Source organism: Meles meles, chromosome 19, assembly GCF_922984935.1.
Source record: "Meles meles chromosome 19, mMelMel3.1 paternal haplotype, whole genome shotgun sequence".
NCBI lineage: Eukaryota > Metazoa > Chordata > Mammalia > Carnivora > Mustelidae > Meles > Meles meles.
Genome location: NC_060084.1, coordinates 57,619,698 through 57,640,846, shown reverse-complemented (window position 1 = coordinate 57,640,846; position 21,149 = coordinate 57,619,698). Strand labels below are relative to the sequence as shown.

Sequence of the window (21,149 nt, the reverse complement as noted above, 5' to 3'; positions counted from 1 at the left end):
AAAAAACTCAGGGGTGCCTGTCAGTTAAGAGTCTGACTCTATCTCAGGGCCATAAGTTCAAGCCCCATGTTGGGTTCCATGTTAGGTGTGGACCCTACTTAACAACAACAAAAAAACAGTCATAAAACTGTTAAGTAAGTAAAAGTAACCTAACCAAAGTAAAATCTATCAGAAAAGGGAATGAGTTCTTAGAAAGTAATCAAAATGAACAGTTGTGGAAAATTTTTTTTTTAAGAATGAAGAAAATGATGCAGGTTTGAAATTACCATGAGCAATGCTGTCACGAGAGAAGGCGGAACATGCCGACGCAGGGAATGTGATAGGTGGGGATGAGGCATTAAGAGCTGAGCTTCTGAGACCAGACTGTGGGGTTCAAACCCAGCTCTGCTGTCACTTCCTAGCTGGGCTACCTTAGGCAAGTCACTGAACGTCTTTGATACTTGATTTCCTCATATATAAGACAGGAACAGTAACAGTACTTACCATACAGGACCGGGAGGAACCTATACTCAGAAGCACATCTGGTGCGTAGGAAGGGTTTATTAAATGTTGGTTATTCTCCTTCTGGGGGCTCACACCAAAGAGACTAGAATTTACAGGCCTGGGGCCTTTAAGGTATGGAAACTGGCAGTTTGCAAACATCTCCAAGAGGCCACCGTCTCAGGATGGAGGGTATGCTTATGACGGCGACACGTAAGCCTCAGTTCTCGATTCTCAGTCACTCACCCACGCCCCGGCGCTTCCTCACTGGCTCCACCATCCAAGGCGCTCTCCCTTTCTCCAGCAAGGTGATCACATTTGGCCTCCGAAAGGAAAGTCCTACATTCAAGAAAAACATCAGAACTGAGCATGACATGGATGCACAGACGTCAGAGCCAAGCCCCATGTCAACAGGAATAAGGACTCGGGAGCACGAAGGGAGCACAGAGGATGTGAAGGGCAGGCAGAGGAGGAGGAGGAGGAAAGTTCAGTCACAGCAAGCAGAACTGCTCATTTCTAAGCCTACAAAGCCACTTATGCTCTTGAAAAATCAGACCAGAAACTCCGGAGGCTGGCTATTAAGCCGCTGCCTGCCCTTCAGCTCCCAATCCCACCCTTTTCTGATCTGTTTTGTGTGCAGGGGTTGGGGCTCTGCAAACTACGCTTCTTCACCAGACGCTCCCTGTCGGCATCCATCAACAGGGCTCTGCTGGTTTTAATTCTGCTTCTTTTTTCCCCACACTCTCAGAACTAGCCTCATCCTGACCCTTCATGAGTGTAAACAGACTAGTCAGCACACCTCTGCCTTCAGGAGTCTGAATCCCTTCCTCTAAGTCCTAACCGCCACCCCCCCCCCCCAAACTTCCCCTTGTATCCCTAGCCCAAGGATGGTGGCTGCATCCTGCGGTTACCATCTCTGCATTACCTCTGTCTACTATTCTCCTGTTAACCACAGCTGTTAAGTAGATTCCTCCTATTAAATTCTCTTAAAACAACCAGATGTCCTCAAAAGGTTACATATATAATTACTATATGACAGCAATTCCACTCCTATGTGTATACCCAGAAGAAATGAAAATACACAACCACACAGAAACTCATATATTAATACTCACAGAGCACATTCATAATTGCCACAGAGTGAAAAACTACTCAAATGCCCATCAACCGATGAATGGATACACAAAATGTGGACTACTACTGGCCATGAAACGGAAGGGGGTATAGACAATATGCTACAACGCAGATGAACCTCAAAACTATAATGTTAAGTGATGGAAGCCAGACACAAAGGATCACATACTTATGACTCCATTTCTATGAAAGGCCAATAATAGAAAAATTTATAGACAGAAACCAGATTAGTATCTGCCTAATCTGGAGGAATTAGTGGGCAAGGGGAAATGAAAACTAATTGTTAATGGATATGGGGTTTCTTTTGGGGTAACGAAAATGTTCTAGAACTGACTGGTGATGGACGTACAGCTCTGTGTATACATTAAAAACCACTGAATTATATACTTTGTATGTATTACATGTGAATTATACACAAATAGAGCTGTTTTGTTTTGTTTTTTTTAAGATTTTACTAATTTATTTTACAGAGATCACAAGTATGCAGAGAGGTAGGCAGAGAGAGAGAGAGAGAGGAGGAAGTAGGCTCCTCACCGAGCACAGAGCCTGATGTGGGGCTTGATCCCAGGACCCTGGGATCATGACCCGAGCCGAAGGCAGAGGCTTTAACCCACTGAGCCACCCAGGCACCCCACAAATACAGCTGTTAAAAAACAAAACTGCAGTGGCTTCTGTTTCCTAACTAGATTAATTTATGTCCCACAATGGGTTGATTATGGATTACAGGGTGGAAAGAGTCTTACCGACAGAGACCAGGTTCTGGTAGTTTTCCAACATGACATCTTCATACAGGTCTTTCTGAATGGGGCTCAGCCATTCCCACTCCTCCTGGGAGAAGTAGATGGCCAAATCCCCAAATGTCACTGGCACCTGAAACAGAAAATCACATGTCCTTTCACCACAGGCTTATGCTTCCAAATGACTGGAGACAACAAGGAACTTGTCCCAAACATGGGAGATCCATGGTGCCAGGAATCTTCGGGAAACATTTGACTTTCGGAGGCCAAGAGAAGGTGCATTAAATAAGACATAACACAATACAATATGATGTAGCTATTGTTAAAAACTATGTCCCATAAATAGCAGTATCAACTTGAATTTACTGGGCAGTGACAAAGGAAAGGCATTTTTCTAAGCTCCCTGCAGGTACTGACTCATGTTAGCCAGTGACCACAGCACTGGTCAGAGAATCACAGCAATGTTACAGATCAGGAAGTGGGAGACCCAGAGATAGGAGCATCACTTATGGAAGGAAGGTCCACAACTAGTGAATGGAGGACCCAGAGTTCAATCTGGGCAATCTGGCTTGTGATTAATGTCCCTAATTATACACTCTCTAAAGAGCCAAAGGTTCTTTGTAGATGTAACCAAGATTACTGATCACTTGACCTTAAATAGGGAGATTATCCTGGATTATCTAGGCAGATGATGTAATCACAGGAGTCCGTAACAGTAGGGAAATTTTCTCCAACTGGAAGAGCGGAGTGGAAAAGAAGTCAGAAATCTGAAGCCTGATTTGATCTGCTATTGCTGGCTTGAAGATGCGGGGGGCGGGGGGGGGCATGTAGAAAGCAGAAGAAACTGAATATGCTAATAAACAGTGAGTTCTGAAGAGCCTCAGATGTGACCTGAGCCTCAGGTCTGACCACACAGCAAGTCAACACCTTTTTTTCAGCCTTGTGAGACTGAAAGCAGAGGACCCAGCCACGCTGCACTATGCCTGATCTCTGACCCACAAATTGTGCGCCATAAATACGTGTTCTGAGCAGCCAACTTTGTGGAAAAAGTGTTTGTTAGAGAAATCGCATTCAAGATGCTTATTTTAGAAAATCACTGCATCATCTAAAGTGGTGAAACTTTTTTTTTTTTAAAGACTTTATTTATTTGACAGACAGAGTAGGCAGAGAGGCAGGCAGAGAGAGAGAGAGCAGGGAACCAGGCTCCCCGCTGAGCAGAGAGCGCGATGCGGGGCTTGATCCCAGGACCCTGAGATCATGACCTGAGCTGAAAGCAGAGGCTTTAACCCACTGAGCCACCCAGGCGCCCCTGTAGCATGTTTTTTAACAGAAGCTTGACTCACTGGCCTGATTGCAAAGAACCCAATCTGAATGAAAGGTTATGTGGAATCTCTGAAATCAGAGAGATCTCCTCCTTGTAAATATGCGCTATACAGATAAAAACAAAGAGACATTAACAGATTAACTCTAGAGCACAACCTTGAATCCTCCTCTACCTCAGCAGCTGCTGCCTGGGCACTCCTGTCTACCTTGAGAAATGATGGTGGCTCTCCTCTTCCATCTATGGAACAGCCGAGGCACACAACCTGGAGATGCTAAACAAACAGGCCAATAGCCAGATGCATACTGAGAAAAAAGGAGAGGAGGGCGCTGAGTGGTTACATGGGCTGCTGGAGCTCTTCTCATCCTCCTACCCTCCATGGTTGATGGGAGGAAACAAAGACCAGAACTTGGATGGGATTCTGTCAGGCAGGAAGTTTCCATGGAAGGAAAGCAAATGACCCATGTCCTACAAGATGGAAGTTCCCCGCAAGAACAGTGACTATTTACCTTGGACTTGGACTTCCCTCGCGCAGCAGGCATCCTTTCCTCCCCCTTGAGGGTCCGCATTTGGAGAAGGGCAGAGTGCAGAGAAGGTGGGGCTGTGGGAGAAGAGAAATCATGAGGATAACAGGGCCTTCTGGGTAGTTCCAGAGTCTCTAGGATAAGAACTCCCTGGTCTGTCACCTTGGTCACACATGCATGCGCAAGCACACATACACACAGGTGCATAGACACACATGAAAGGAGGTCAGAATATCTTCTGCAGCATTCCTGACCCTTGTCAGGGAAGGGGCAGAGCCAATGCTGCTTCCAAGATCACAGAAGGCTCCAAATCAGGAGGCAAATGAGACACGAAGACAGCTCTCCATCTGTTTGACAAACACTTGCTGAGTGTCTACTATGTGCCAGGCATTGTCCCAGGTGCTGAGGAAAGAGCAGAGTTAGACCAGAATTACCAGCTCCCCTGTACCTTACACTCCACCAGGGATGGCAAGTTCATACAGAACACAGTGTCAGCTGAGATCATTGGTATATAAACAACCCCCCCCCCAAACAGCGCTGGGGTGGAGAGATGGTTGAGGGAGGCTTCTCCCAGGATGCAACACCGAGTCGAGGTGCGACTGTAGTACAAGTGTTAGGCACTTGGATGCTTGGGAAAGAGCATTCTGGGTAGAGGTACAACAGGTGCAAAGGCCCTGCAGCAGGTGTGTACTTGGTGTGTGGAGGAAAGTAAATGGTGTGCTTAAGCAGAATGAGTGAGATGGAGAACTCTGAGATGACTGAGTTCAGGAGGGGCCACATCACCAAGGGGTTGTGAGTGGTCTGGAACTGATCCTAAGCATAAGACATCATTGAGGGAGCAGGAGTCTGAGGAATGGCGTATGAGACTTAACATTTAACAAAATTTGATGGGGGCGCCTGGGTGGCTCAGTGGATTAAGCCGCTGCCTTCGGATCAGGTCATGACCTCAGGGTCCTGGGATCGAGCCCCACATCGGGCTCTCTGCTCCGCAGGGAGCCTGCTTCCTCCTCTCTCTCTGCCTGCCTCTCTGCCTACTGGTGATCTCTCTCTCTGTGTCAAATAAAAAAAAAAAAAAAAATTAAAAAAATCTTTAACAAAATTTGATGAGTGGCTATGTGGTGAATACACTGTGTATGTTGGTGAGAGGTGGAGGGGATGCAAGCGCTGAAGAGGCAATTCATCAGCAGGTATGTGTAAATCCGACAGGGAAATTCGGTGGGATGGACTAGGCCCCTCGATCACTGTGTCACTCTGCACCTATGCTGTTCTACATGCAGTAGCTACCGGAGACAACTGAATTCTGGAAATAAGGCTACTGCAATGGAGTGTTTAATGTTATTGAGTTTCACTTAATTACTAAAGTCTTAATAAAATAATAAGTATTAAAAGCAATGAATTAAAATTTAATCTAAAATTAAAAACTGATCCTCAATTTAATTACTGTAGAACTTTGAAGAATGTTTGAAACAACCCATGTGTGAATCTACTTTTCCAATGATAATTTTTATTTAAAGATTTTCTTTATTTATTTGTCAGAGAAAGAGAGACAGCATGCGCGCACAAGCAGGGGGAGAGGGAGGCAGAAGGAGAAGCAGGCTCCCTGCTGAGCAAGGAGCCCAATGTGGGACTTGATCCCAGGACCCTGGGATCATGACCCGAGCCGAAGGCAGCGGCTTAACCGACTGCGCCACCCAGGCATCCCTCCAATGATAAATTTTATGAAATTTAAATATAGATCAAGAGGCGCCTGGGCACACTCCAAATCCACAGGGACAGAAGCTCCCGCACCTGGTATCTGCCCAGACCTCAACTATGTAGCTCACCTAGGTAGCTCCTCATCTGTACCCTTTACATGGCTCAGTTGGTTAACGTTTGCCTTCGGCTCAGGCCATGATCTTCTGGTCCCTGGATTGAGTCCCATATCTGGCTCCCTGCTCAGCAGGGAGTCTGCTTCTTCCTCTCTCTCTCCCCTTGCTTGTACTCTCTCTCTCAACAGATAAATAAATACAGATCAAACAGTAAAAATTAAGTGTCTGAGTTGAGGTGTGTTGCATATGTAAAACACAGATTTCAAAGACTTAGTATAAAAAATGTAAAATATTTCATATATTTTTTTAAGATTTTATTTATTTATTTGACAGACAGAGATCACAGGTAGGCAGAGAGAGAGGAGGAAGCAGCCTCCCCGCTGATCAGAGAGCCCGATGCGGGGCTCGATCCCAGGACCCTGGGATCATGACCTGAGCTGAAGGCAGAGGCTTAACCCACTGAGCCACCCAGATGCCCCAAATATTTCGTATTTTTGTTTATGCTGATCACAAGTTGATGTTTAGGATATATTAAGTTAAATAAAATGTGCTAAGATTAACTGTAACGATTGTTTCTTTCCACTTTTTTCAATGTGGCTGCTAGAAAATTTAAAATTTATGTCTTACATTACATTTCCACACTGCTCTATACTGGAGTCTATACTATTCTATTGCCTCATTTTCTTCATCGCACAACCTGCCTCCCTAGAACAGCTTATGTTTGTGTTTGCGTGGGGACAATCTCCCCCACCTTGACTTGGGTATCATGAGAGCAAGCTACTTTGACTGTTTTATTCACTGTTCTCCTGGGAGCTGAGAATGTGCCTGGCACAGTAGAGTGCTCAAGAAATACTTGCTGGTTAAATCAGTAACCAGTCCAGAACGCTTCCTGGCATGATGAAACTGGGGTGACATTTTATGTCAACATCATCTTACAGAGAAACATTTCTGGAAGCAGTCACTCCAACTCTCTAAATTTGTCTTCTGGAGAAGGCCACAATCTACAGAAGGCAGAAATGGAGTGTACTTTATACATCTCCTTTTTGAAAACTTTGAAATCTAGAGAAAAGAATAGTACAATGAACACCCGATTCCTTTCCTACCAAATGTTAACATTTTCCTTTTTTTCTGAAATCATTTCAAAGTTATAAATACAATAAAAATTCACGTCTAAATGGTTCAGCACATACTTCTAAAGAATGCCATCAACATACTTCAGTGCAATAGTGCAATAGTGAGTATGTCATAAAAATCTTTTGATTTTTCTTTTCTATTTATTTATTTATTTGAGAGACAGCACAAGCGAGCACAAGTGGTGTGAGGGTCAGAGGGAGAAGCAGACTCCCTGTTGAGCAGGGAACCTTATGTGGGACTCAATCCCAGGACTTCAGGATCATGACCTGAGCCAAAGGCAGACATTTAACAACTTAGCCAACCGAGGCACTTTTTGATTTTTCTATGAAAAAGGTACAGTAGCATACAGTCTGGAATATGGAAATTTGAATGTTTCTCTCTACAGATGTTCTTTTTTTTTCTCTCTTGAGGGTGGAGTTAGGGAGGCCAAATGAAACCAAGGCCATCATTATGTTTAAAATTTGAGAATGGGGGGTGCGTGGGTGGTACAGTGGGTTAGGCTTCTGCCTTCGGCTCAGGTCATGATCTCAGGGTCCTGGGATCGAGTCCCACATTGGGCTCTCTGCTCAGCGGGGAGCCTGCTTCCCCCTCTCTCTCTGCCTGCCTCTCTGCCTACTTGTGATCTCTGTCAAAAAAAATAAATAAAATCTTAAAAAAAAAAAGAAAAAGAAAAAGAATTTGAGAATGGGTATCTTTTGATCCAGTGCAAGTCCTAAGATCACCCTGTACTGTTTAAAGGAACTCAGTCAGAAGAACATTTAGTTTATCATGCTTCTCCCTTTACAAAGAGAAAAACAGTAATAGTTAGCAATACTGATAATACTAAGATTAATACTAAAATGAATACTGAGTGCTTAAACATGCAAGGTATCACTTTATGAAGATTATCATTTAATCCTCACTCCATTAACACCATTTCCAGATGAGGAAAATGAAGCACAGAGTAGGGATCACTTGCTCAAGGTCATAGGGTGGAAAGTGGCAGAGCCAGGATTCAAGCTGAGGTTAACCCAGATACCCTTGCTAACTCTCTGGGTCAGAGGGAAGGGCTGTGTTAAACACATCACTCTGAGGGCACCTGGGTGGCTCAGTCCATTAAGCATCTGAGTCCTGATTTCAGTTCATGATCTCTAGGTTGTCAGATCAAGCCCCACGTCAGGCTACACATCAGCAGGGAGTCTGCTTGAAATCCTCTCCCTCTAGCACTGCCCTTCCCACACTCTTTCACACTCACTCTCTCACAGTCTAAAATAAATCTTTAAAAAAATAAGTAAACACATTACGCTGGAGCCAGACCACTTGGGTGTGTGATAACTATTTTCATTTAGGTGTGCTACCATGGGCACGTTACTTAACATCTCTACCATTTTCCTCCCCTGTTAATGAGAACAATACAGAACTACTGGGATTGTCATGAGGACTAACAGAAGTTGAATTAAGGTCCTACATCTCTCTCCTTCCTCATGCAGCCCTCCTTAACAGTCCCAGAATGTGCTACCACAGCCCTGCCTCAGTTCCTCGCTCATTTTGCTCTATGCTCCGATCTTCTCTGCCAGTCTCACCCTAACTCTTCTAATAACACTGCAACCTGCAACCCACCTTCTACCGATCATGCTCGGTCTCCCTTGTCCAGCCTTGACTTCTCTTTTCTCCAAAACTCTGATCACTAATGTGCTATTTCTGAGAAAATAAAAAAGGTATATATTGGTCTCTGTCCCCTTCCTTGATAGCACAGAACTGCTAAAACCCTTATGAATTTATAAGTGATAAGAACACTAGAAACGTCTCTTGTTCTAATGAGGTGACTCTGGGTGGGCTCCTGGACAGGGTCTTGTCACCAGAAAAGACCAAGCCGTGAGTAGAAGCATTAATGACTGATCATGCTTCCAAGAGGAAGCCTCCATAAAATCCCTATAGTATGGGGTCTGGAGAGCTTTCAGACTGGTAAACACATCCATGCTGGAAGGGCAGCACACCCCAAATCCACAGGGACAGAAGTTCCCACACTTGGTATCCGCCCAGACCTCATCTATGTAGCTCACCTATGTAGCTCTTCATCTGTACCCTTTACATAACCTTTACTAAACTGTCAAGTATTTTTCCACTCTGTTCTATGAGCTGGTCCAGCAAATCGGTTGAACTGGAGGAGGCTACTGATTTGTAGCCATGCTGGACAGAAGCTGTGGGGAGCCTGGGACCTACTATTGTGATTGGTCTGTGAAGTAGAGGGGCAGTCTCATGGGACTGAGTCTGAAACCCATGGGATTGAGCCCGAAATCCATGGGATCATGCACTATCTCCAGGGAGATAGAGTGGTTAGAACTGAGTTAAATTATAGGACGCCCGGGTGGTGTTGCAAAATTGCCTCATGAGGGAAAAACCCCACACATTTGGTGTCAGAAGGGCCGTGCTGTAGCGTGAGTAAAGGACACACATGGGGGAAGACTGGGTCCTTCCCCAAAACACTATGTAACTTGTTTGTTTAGTCCATCTGGTGCTACAGTCTGTCTCCATCCACTTAAGTGCACATCCCAAGTGCCATGGCCTGGTGCCTTCACTTCTTCAAAGAGCTGTCCCAGGCCCCCTTAGGTAGGGAAGAGGGACCTCTTCAACCTGAGTGCAGTTCTTTGGGTGGGATCCTAGTATCATGGTCAGTGCTCAGCTAAGGGTAGCTGAATTTATCATTATTGTTGTTGTTAGGGTGGGGTGGGGCCAGTGCTCTGGGCTGTGAGTCTAGGAAAGACTGAGTCACTGCACTGTCCCCTTGCTCTGGGGAAGTGCTCAGGTATGTGTGTTGAATATGCTCATCCCTGGGTGACAGCATCACCTCCTTAGCTAATAAGTAAAAGAAAGACTATATTTTGTATAGACAAAAGACTATACAAGATATTCTTTTTAATTTTTTTTTTTTTTTTTTTTTTTCATTTGAGACAGAGAAAGAGCGCACAAGTAGGGAGGACAGTCAGAGAGAGAGGGAGAAGCAGACTCTCTGCTGAGCAGGGAGCCCTATGTGGGGCTCGATCCCAGGATCACCTTGATTTCCTGATTTCACCTTGAAATCATGACCTGAGCTGAAGGCAGATGCTGAACTGAGCACCCCCAGGTGCCCCAAGATATTTTATTTTAAAAAAACTTTTAAAAATATTTATTTGAAAGAAAAAGAATACAAATGGGGGAGGGGCAGAGAGAGTATCAGACTTTTACTGAGCAGGACGCCTGATGTGGGGCTCAATCCTAGGACCGTGAGATCATGACCCGAGCTAGCCACCCAGGCACCTCTGTACTAGATATTTTAAACAAATCACATGATCTTCTCCCATCTTTGGAGCCAAAAGGGAACCTCAACATGGACCTGCCTATTGTCACAAAGCTTTAAGTAATGGCACCTAGGCTTGAGCACTACCAACATGCAGCACAATCTGCCCTCCTGGTGTGACAAAGGAGTCTATGCATGATTTACTCCCGCTCTCCACTCTGGTGGGGTTTAGAAGACACATCAGTATGGCACCACAGTTACGAGACGTTTACCTTTGTTATATCAGAGTGGCCACAGGACTTGGGGAGATTCAAGTTAAGGTTGAGGAGCTGTAACTCAGTGACCAACCAATTGGTCTGGCCTTCCATTCTGTGACTATGCTGAGCAAGGCTACCCTCATGCAGAAAGTGGAGACAAAGGTGCCTACCCGGAGTCTTAAGATGCCTAAATTCTCTCTGCATTAGACTCCAGGGCAGGGTTATCTGGGTGATTTGTAGCACCTGCCAATTTCCATGGTGTAAACACTCCCGTGAGGGCCCCACTGTAAGCTACCAAACTCATGTCACTGAGCACAGAACTGGGGAAAGGTTTGTGATTTAGTGTGAACCAGGCCCAGCACTCCACTACCACAAAGTCTCTTAGAACAAAGCTGTATTCTTTGTCTGGGAGATCTCCTACTTTTAACTAACATCCCCAAACTGTAATGGTAATGCCCAGTTCTGTGGTCCAGGACAGAACCCAATGCAGCTTTATCATTATAGAAAACTTCTGCTGGGTGGTTCTATTTCATTTTGAAACATCTGCATGACTGGCATCCTACATCATAATAAACCTGAGCTTGTATTGATATAAACATCCTACTTTAAACTATTTACCAGTTAAGTACATCCCTTGGCTTTTCCCTTCCAATTCCTCAAGTAGAACAGATTATTGCAGGAAGTGGCATCGTGTCCATCTTGTGGTTTCTCAATGCTGTACGCACTAACCCCAAATTAGAAAACCACAATTCTTGCCCACAGAACAATTTTCTCCGAGAAACTGAGCACTGCTGGGGAGGAAGGAACAGCAGTTTGATATTAGGTAATTCTGGATTCAAAATCTGTATCTGCCAAATACTGGGGTAAAGAAAACCTTTAGCTGTTAGACGTTTACATGAGCTACCTTTACAGGAGCTATCTTCAGTAACAGGCACACAGTAATTTCTCACCTTCCTTATCCCTTTTATTTCAGTATACACCAAGCACCCAAAAGACCAATGAAGCCTGAAACCCACTCAGAAGGCTGTGGGTAGAATTCTCATACAGTGCAGGCAGGAGAGAAACGAGCACAACCTCAGTGGAGGGTAATTTGGCAAATCTTTGAAAATTTAAAGTACACATCACCTGTAACACAGTAAACCTCATTTCCGGTACTTGTTTTTGGAAGTCCTTGCATGTGGATAAAATGACACACAAAGGTATTCATTACGGCAAGGCTTGTAGGAATAGGCAGTATGGTTCTACAATTAAGGGCATGAGCCTGGAGGCTGTCTGGGTTCAACTTCCAACTCTGCAACCCTTCTCTAGGTGAACTCTTGTTCCTCTCTAGGCCTCTGCTTCCTCAATTGACAAATGGGGCAAGTAACAATGACCCCACAGGGCTGTTTGGAAGATTAAATGAATGAAACCATGTAACACATTTAGAGCAGTGCCAGTGCTTACCAAATATAAGTTATTAAAAGACTGGAGATAACCAAAATGCCCATCAATAGAAAAATGGCTAAGTGCTTCTCCCTCTCCTTCTGCCCTAACCTATCCCCTCCCCCGGCTCATGCAAGCTGGGTGCATGTGCTCTCTCTCTTACAAATAAATAAAATCTTTTTTTTTTAAAGATTTTATTAATTTATATGACAGATATCACAAGTAGGCAGAGAGATAGGCAGAGACAGAGAGGGGGGAAGCAGGCTCCCTGCTGAAGCAGAGAGCCCGACGCGGGGCTCAACCCCAGGACCCCGGGATCATGACCTGAGCCGAAGGCAGACGCTTTAACCCACTGAGCCACCCAGGTTCCCCAAATAAAATCTTTAAAAAAAAAAAAAGAAAAAAAGTAAATAAAATCTTTCCAAGGTGATGCTAATAGGAAGTCATAGTTCATTTTATTTTTTAAAGATTTTATTTATTTTCGTGGGAGAGAGAGACAGAGCACAAGAGGGAAGAGGAGCAGAAAGAGAGGGAAAAGCAGGCTCTCAGCCGAGCAGGGAGCCACACAGGGGGCTTGACCCCAGCATCCCTGGATGATGACCTGAGCCAAAGGCAGACGTTTAACCTGAGCCACCCGGGAACCCCAGGAAGCCATAGTTCAGAAGCATTACACCTGTCTCTATGAGCTTCAGGGGCCAGGGCAGAAGATCAGATCCAGCCCCCACCCCCAAACCCAGACCTTAGTGCTGAAGAAGAAAAGTCTGTGATAAGCTCAAAGCCAAACTCTTGGATTCCCTGATCAAAGGATACCACCAAGTCACTGCTGGTGGCCCTTACCAGCTTTGGAGCTGAATGAGATGGGAAATCTGGGTGTTGATCCTGGGCTTCCCTTCATCATCCCTTCACCCTGCTTTCCTCTCCAACCACTTATGACTGCTCAATATAAACTGAATTGTCTTCCTATGAAATGTACACTGCAGATGAGTAGTCATCTGTCTTGCCAGTTAACCAGCACAGTGCCTGCCTGACCCATGGCAGGCCACTACACCACAGAATAAGTGAAGCCTCTCAGAGCCTACCCAGACTGCAGACCACAAATACTCTCTCACCTAGAGATCATCATCCCTTTATCCCCTCTCTCCTCCAGCCCCCCCACTCTCCTCCCTATCCTCACACCTCAGTATAGTCCACGGTGTGCCCTCATCATGGCTCTATACACCAGTGACTTTGCCCTTCAGGGGACACCTGGCAATGTGTGGAAACATTTCTGCTTTCACAGCCCGTAGAGGAGGGGGATGTGTTGCTGCCATCTGGTGTGCAGAAACCTGGGATAAGGCTAAACATCCTACAACAGGCAGAGCAGGCCCTCCCCACCACACATACACACCCCTAAAGAAAAAATTACCTGGCCCAAAGTATCCACAATGCAAAGAATGAAAAACCCTGGTCTGACACAGAAACATCTCCCAATCCTGTGTTATTGGGAAATACTCCTCCCTGGGCCCTGCTACTTCCCAACCCAGGATATTCAGCTCACAGGCTCCTCGGGACATCTCCATCCTAGAAGATCCGGGACTCCTGGTCTCCCCTCCCACACCCCATTACTGCCCTCCCAGGAACCCGACCAGAAAATTCTGGACCTACCTAGCCTAGACTTTAGGGTTATTTTATATGATCCCGAAACCTTCGCTCTGGGCTCAACTTCTGCTTTTTTTCCCCTGGATCTTGCTCCCTTGGTGGGTGTGAGCTCCTCGGGGTCATTATTTAATAATCAAGCACTCACTTGTGTTGCTCACTGTCCACAAGCCCAAGATCACCACTACTATCACCGCTGGGGAGAGAAACCTCTCTGGAAGTTGCACGAGTGGTGAGTCACGGAACCTGGAGTCCCCTGTTAGAAAGGAGAGGAGCGCCCGGCAGCCAGAGGTCCCCGACGCCACGCGGGCCTTGCTCTCCCTTCCCCGCCACACTGAGGCAGCTGCGCTACCGGGAGCACCGCGCTGCACTGCGGGACCTTACTCTCAGGCTCTGAGACCGAAGCCCCCCCAGCATTCAGCACCGCGACCCTACCTCCGCCCCCGAACCTCACACGACACCCAGCGCTACGACCCACGGCACCCACAGCTCTGCGCCGGGGTCGCACCCGTGTCACTGGCTGGCCTCTCCCGCGCTGGGGCGCCCGCTTCCGCGCGCCCTCCCTCTCACCGAGGGACACTCCCGCCTCCCCCTACCCCAGCGAGGCGGGCAGCACGCGCAGCCGCGCAGAACTCTCCCGCCGGGACAGAGACGCCAGCGCAACACCACAGGCGTCCCACAGGGCGAGCACCCGCCGCCAGGTCTGAGGCACCGCACGAACGCGCTCCGCCAACAGGTGCCTCCGTGCCGCCCGCACGCGCCCGCCGCCCGCACCCACCAGCGTCCGCTCCCCCCTCCCAAACGCCCCGTGCCGCACAAGGAACCCCACGGTCCCGAAACACGCGCCCGTTCCCACACCTGCCGTCCGTCTCCCGCACGCAGCCGCCACCACGTATCCCGAACAGTGCCAGCCTCTACTGGCGCGTAGCTCGAGCCCCGCGTCGCGCCCCCCACCGTCCCGGGCCCGCGACCCCGCACCACCCCCGACCTACCACCCCGCGCCGCCTCACGACCCCGCACCACCCCCGACCTGCCACCCCCGCGCCTCCTCACGACCTCGCACAACCTCACCACCTCACAGACACGCATTCACACTCACTTCAGTCCTCAGGGGTCGCGTCCGCATAGCGCCCGCTCCAAAACCTGCGCGGCATCCAGGAACCCCCTGCGCCTGCGCACTCGTCTCCGTAACCCCAGACTCACCAGCCGGCCCCGCCCCCTCACACCAGCAACCCGTCGACCGGCCGCCGGCCCGCCCCCTGGGCGTCCCCAAGAACGCTCAACCCCGCCCCTAAACAAAGCCACGCGGCACGCACGCGCTCACTCACCTCTCCCCGGACCTTCCCACAAGCTGGGGCCTGAGCCGCACCCCCCCCCCGCCCGCCCCCGCAAGGCACGTACGTAAGCACTGCCGCGCAATCAGAGCGGCCCTGGGGGCGCCGCCCCACGCACCGCGCCAGGCCCCGCCCCTCCACCATCCCACGCAGCACACGGGGCCGCGCGCACGCACAAACCCTACCGTACAGTCCGCGGACTCGCTCCTCCTGCTAAGTCACGTAGACGCACTCAGGAGCGGTCGTTCCGTGATTCACCCAGCGTCCGCAGCTGGCCACACTCATCCCGTGCACACCCGTAGATGCCCGTGCGGAGGCTTCTCGACCCAGCGCCCTCCCCTCCGCACTGCAGGACTCACCCGCGGGTGCTGCCGCGCGCACTCACGCGTGCGCACTGCGAGCTCAGGCTGCACGTCCTCGGGGCCTTCGGGGCGCCGCGCTGTGCGGCTCCGGAGGGCCAGGACTAAACGTGCGATTGAGGGACCCGGGCTTGCGCTGGCAGAGATCTGTAAGGCCGCAGGCGAAGCGACCCGCAGGAAGGACAGAGGAGGGATGCTCCTCCAGGCCCGCAGGGAATCCCACTGGCGCCTACGTAGAACGAAGAACCCCAACGTCCTTTGCGTGCGGCCTCCCTGGCCCGCAGCCTACGTTTCCCGGGAGCTCCTGCGGCGCGTGATGACGTCACGGTCGGGCGCAGCAGCTGCGTTCGAGGCCCCGCCCCCTCTGTGGCAGGGGTTCTGAGAGGCGGGGGGGCGTGTGCTCCGGGCCCGCCCCCGCCCCCGCCGTCTGGGCGTCTGCGAGCGCAAGGGCTAGGGTGGGTCGTTGTGTGTGTCGCGGGTCGTGCGTGCGGCCCGCAGGCGTGCGGACTCTGCCTGCTTTCGCACGACGGCAGAGTAACTGTGACACGGATTCGTGGGGCCCAGGAGCTACGCTCCCACCTGACCCTGGGTCCCGGCCCTCGAGGCGGTGGGGCGGTACGCGTGCAGAGGCTGCGTCTGTGCAGGCGCGCGCTCGTGTAAGGAGGTGTGTGAAACCACCGTGGTGACCGCGTGTGCAGGCTCCGTTCTTCTCCCCACCCTCAGACCGTCCTCTGACCCCGGCGGGCTCCTCCGCTCCTGATTCCGACCCAGCGGCCGCGACGACTCCGACGCCCGCGGTCAGGAGCCCAGTGCCCGGGCCCGCGCCCACCCCCGACCAGACGCCAGCGCCCAGTGCGCCCGTCGGAGGTTCCCGTGACCCGCCTCGCCGGGTTCGACCGACACGCGAATAGCGGTGCACGCGGCTCGGACAAACGTCCACTCACTAGGTCGCCAGCGGTCCTAAAACGGCCGGACGGAGTAGCGGAACGGGGCTCCCGGCTTCCGCCGTGGCGGGGCCTCCGCGTGTTCGCCAGCCTGGAGGGCCCGGACGGAGGCTTCGTTACGTCGGCATGGCCGTCGGTGACTGGACTGTTTCCAGCCCCTCTCCCTTCCACAGAGGTGGGGGGTGGGAGTGAAAGCTCGGGCCCTCTAGTCACTTGGTTGGCTCCCCTGACCACCAGCCCCCACCCTAGGAGTCCCTTGTCCCTCACCCCACGCCCACTCCCACACTGCGGTGCCTTTAACATGACAAAAGACGCCTTTCACTCTCTCCTCCCTTAGGAATTCCAAGGGTTTGGGGAGCTCAGCGCCAGGAAGGGGCAAAGGACAAGGACCTACTTACTGCAAAGCACGGCATTGCAGCCTGTGTGGTGCAAACCCAGGGTTTGTGGCTGCGCCAGCCTGACCCGATGAATGACCGAGTTCCTGGGGCTAGATTCTAAGAGGAATGTGTAAGAAATGTGTAAGGGACTAATTTTTGGATTCCCAATTGTGTGACAAGGCAGTGGTGATAGGAAAATAGCAGTTACCGGGGATCATTTTTAGGACTTTTACTACCACCCCGGCTGCTAGCACCTAGCACATCACAGTCCCCGGTCAAAAGTGTCATTTCCACCTAAGGTTTGTTTTTGTTTGTTTTTAAGATTTTATTGATGTATCAGAGAGAGAGAGTACATGAATGGGGGTGGAGGAGGGAAGGGGGAGAGAGAGAGAGGGAGAAACAGACTCCCCCCTAGCAGGGAGCCCAGTGTGGGACTCCATCCCAGGACCCCAAGATGGTAACCTCGGTTGAAGGCAGATCCTCAACCGACGGAGCCACCCAGGAATCCCACACTTAAGGTTTTATTTAATCCTTTTAACCCTACTCAGAGTTGTTTCTACTGAAATCTCTGGTTTCCAGGTGCATAAATGGAGGCACAAGGAGGTTAGGAAAGTACTCACCCAAAGGCACAGGGCTAGCAAAGGTCAGAGCGGATTTCCGAATCTAGGTTCTGGGGACTCCAAAACCCCTGTCCTGTTCACCCCTTCAGGGGTTTTTCCTTGGAGGAAGCTGCTTCTTGAACAGGAAGATTCTTCTGTGCACCCGGTAGTGCTGGAACAAAGGGGATGGCCAAGAAAATCAAGAAAACCTGCAATCTGGCAGTTCTTCGTGTTTTCCTTAGACCACCTCCCAAGAGTGAGTATCGTTCTTTCTGCGGTTTAGAGAAACTTTGGTTGGAAAGTTTGGGAAGCCGTGCACCGAGGAGAGGAGAGCTTTATGAATCCGGACACTGCGTGGCTATAGAGAAACCAGAGGGCCAGGGCTGAGATGTCCTAAATCCTGGTAAGGCCCTGTTCTGCCCGTTTCTCTGAATGAGGCAGCCGTCCCCCAAGAATCCTGTGAATGTGTGGAAGGCAACAAGCTTGTACGAGAACCAGGCCCACAATCCATTCCGTGTGTTTTGTTCTGTCGGTTTCTCTCTGGCCTCTGGAATTCGGCTGACACCTTGAAGCTAACACCTGCAGTTGGGGAAGGTGCTTTCCCTCAGGAGTTCACCGAGGGGGGGCATCCACAGGCCCTGAGGCTGCTAAGGGAATTCGGGAATGAAGGCATGGATAAATAAATCCCGATAGGTCAAGCGCACAAACCTGAGCTTCAGAGACTGCGCAATTTCTTAACAAATGAAATTTTGAGAGCCCTGGGTCAAGCCAGAAATTTCCGGCACAAAGTCACAATGATATTCCAAACCTTGATCTTAAGTCACTTTTGTATTTCATTTATTCTTTTATTTATTCAGTATATTCTTTAGTTTCTATTATGTGGCAAGTATTTTGCCAAGCTGGTATAAAATAGTGGAATCGTAACTAAATAGAGGTGGTCTCCACAATGGTGGAGATTGATGTAGGAAAGATGTTAGGGTTCAAAGCCAATGTCCAAGAAAGAATTCCTAAGACGTCTTTGGTGCAAAAAGGTGGTTTTATTAAAGCCTGGGCACAGGACCTGTGGGCAGAAAGAGCCAGGCAGGGGGGCACTTGGCTGGCTCAGTGGGTGAAACACCTGCCTTTGGCTCAGGTCATGGTCCCAGGGTCATGGGATTGGGTCCTGCACTGGGCTCCCTGCTTCTCCCCCTGCCCCTGCCCCAAATCATGCTCTCTGCTCTCTCTCAAAAATAAATAAAATCTTAAAAAAAAAAGAAAGAAAGAAAGAAAGAAAAGAACTGCACTGGGGTCAGGAGGAGTGGCTCATTATATACTTTCAAGTTGGGAGGGGGTGAGGGATAGTGTAAGTCTCTACAGAATTTTGGAAGCAAGATTTTCAGAACGTTCAGAGGGCTAGGTATTGTTAGAAAAAGGCCATTTATTACCGTCTAATAAAACCTGAGTCATGAGACCCTTCAGATCTATATTGGTGGGTCATACACTTGGGAGATGAATGCCAACATGTATTTGAGGGGGTTTCTTTTGGAAACTTCCTTTATCTCTATGTAGAGATAAAGGAAGTTTCCAAAAGAATTTTTTTTTTAAGATTTTATTTATTTGACAGAGAGACAGTGAGAGCAGGAACACAAATGGGGTGGGGGGAGGGGAGAGGGAGAAGCAGGCTTCGCACTGAGCAGGGAGCAGGAATGCAGGGCTCAATCCCAGGATTCCAGGATCATGACCTGAGCCAAAGGCAGGCTTGGCTTCACGACTGAGCCACCCAGGCGGCCCTCCAACGGAATTTTTATATGTTAAAGGAGACTTACAGGATGGGGGGCGGGGGGGGGGGGTTGGTCTAGTGGAATTGCCTTTTACACTTAGCTAAGTGTCAACATCCTGGCAGCTCAGTTCCTAGAGGAAGGTCACTCTGCCTTTTTCAAGGACTTGTCAGTGGGCTGTAAGTAATAAGGAAATTCAGTAATTTTTCTCCTGCCTTTGTTTCTCACATCAGAACTAGAGAAGAAAGCATTCTGGAGGATTTAGGAAAGGAAAGAAAGGATGTCTCTTTCTCTGATAGAAGAGAGTCCTACAGAGGGATATGCCAGTCACATGTAGCATCTGCTTCTTGTCTGAGCGGACTTGCTGCCCTCTAGCCTCAGAGAAGGCCGGTATAGTCTCTCATGCCAGCTTTCCCGGGCACTGACTCACAGAGCCTTTGAGCCAAGGGTAACAGCTGCCTATTTTGAGATGTTTTGTTGTGTGATAAAAACAAACTCACTAGGGGCGCCTGGGTGGCTCAGTGGGTTATAGCCTCTGCCTTTGGCTCAGGTCTTGATCCCGGGGTCCTGGGATCGAGCCCCGCATCCGGTTCTCTGCTCTGCCGAGAATTTTAATAAAATTAAAAAAAGAAAAAGGAAAAATAATTTAAAAACAAACTAAAGATGTAAACAAAAACAAAATTATAAACCTATGTATACATGTCTATAGAAAATGTTTTATATCCAAAACTTACAACTTACAAAATTTGTAAGTATGAATATATAAAATATTTTATGAAAAGCATAAAACTATAAAACTAAACAAAAACTTGAAATTATAAATACATGTGCTCATACATAATTTTTATGTTCAATTGTTTTGAAAGTGTGCAATTTTCACAATTTTTATTTATATTTTCCTTTTTATCCTAGAGTTGTTTAATGGAAATATTTTATAATTTCTTGTTGTAAGCATCTTTTATTTATGTTTTCATTTTCCCCTTTAAGTCTCTTCACTTCCTGCATGTGCGCATAAATGCCACTTGTCATTTCGATTTTTGGAGGATGGATGCATTCCTTGTAACCTGACCAAATATATGCTCATAGGAAAAGGATTCTATGTATGTTTGAAAAGAGATTTATTTTCTTTTTCTCTTCTTTTTTTTCTTTAAGATTTTGTTCATCCATGAGAGAGCGAGCGAGTGAGCGAGCGCATGAGCAGGGAAGAGGCACGAGGAGAGGGAGAAGCAGATCCCCACCCAGCCAGGAGCCAGGAGCCTGACATGCGGCTCCATCCCAGGACCCTGGAATCATGGCCTGAGCCGAAGGCAGACGCTCAACCATCCGAGCCACCCAGGCGCCCCAGAGGTTTATTTTCTGTTGTCTGTGGTCTGCTCACTTCCTGGCCCTGCGTAGGAAAATTCTGAAGAAATGAAGGCAGAGACAGGCTACCCCAAAGGTGTCCCTGGGTAGACTTTGAGCCCTTAGTTAGGCTCCGAGGGAATCAGGAGAAACCGTGGCTACCTGAACGCTCTTCATTATAAACTTGCTCAGAGAAACAACTGGGAGGAAACAGACCAGACTGTTGACAGTGGCCATCTGTGTAGAACACCAATTATTTTCAGTATTCACCCTGATAGCTTACCCTCCCCTCCCCTCTTTTTTCCTAAAATAAGAAGTTCTCACTCTTCCCAGTGTAAAGCCAGACCACATTATTACGGCTAAATAACGGGAAGTCACACTTATCCATTTACCACAATTCTATCTGATAATAAATAAATTATCTTTGAGATATTTCTCCCTCTAAGTATAATGACTAAGCAGAAAGGGATGTGGTTGGAACCACTGAAGAGCTTTGGGTCCCCTAATCGCTGACAGTTCAGTTCCTCCGGCTGGACCCCTTCCTGCGGAAATCAAAGAGCGAAGCCCCAGGCACAGACCTGGGCTTCTCCCTCAAGGGGGGCCCCACGGGAGCACTCAGGGCGACTTCCCAGCAGCTCCCACCCCGGCAGCACTGTCTCCCTCAAAGAAGGAGCCACAGTTGTTGGAAGGTCCTGGTTAAAACTGCCCAGCTCTAAAAAAAAAAAAAATA

At 48.7% G+C, this 21,149-nt stretch overlaps 1 protein-coding gene across 4 annotated transcripts in view; it reads right to left on the bottom strand.

Annotated features, from left to right (window-relative positions):
* The window catches only part of ZNF667 (zinc finger protein 667), a 46,024-nt gene that overhangs the window by 11,199 nt on the left and 13,676 nt on the right, over positions 1-21,149 (bottom strand). The window contains exons 1-4 of one of the 4 annotated variants that reach the window (XM_045987583.1): positions 15,402-17,018; positions 4,182-4,273; positions 2,358-2,484; positions 727-819 (exon numbers count right to left, since the gene is read on the bottom strand). In XM_045987583.1, the coding sequence (XP_045843539.1) occupies positions 727-819; positions 2,358-2,484; positions 4,182-4,241 (280 nt within the window). In that variant the 5' untranslated portion in view covers positions 4,242-4,273; positions 15,402-17,018. Of the gene's footprint in view, positions 1-726; positions 820-2,357; positions 2,485-4,181; positions 4,274-14,807; positions 14,896-15,227; positions 17,019-21,149 lie in introns of those variants that run through there. The other 3 variants (XM_045987582.1, XM_045987585.1, XM_045987584.1) reach the window with 3 other exon arrangements.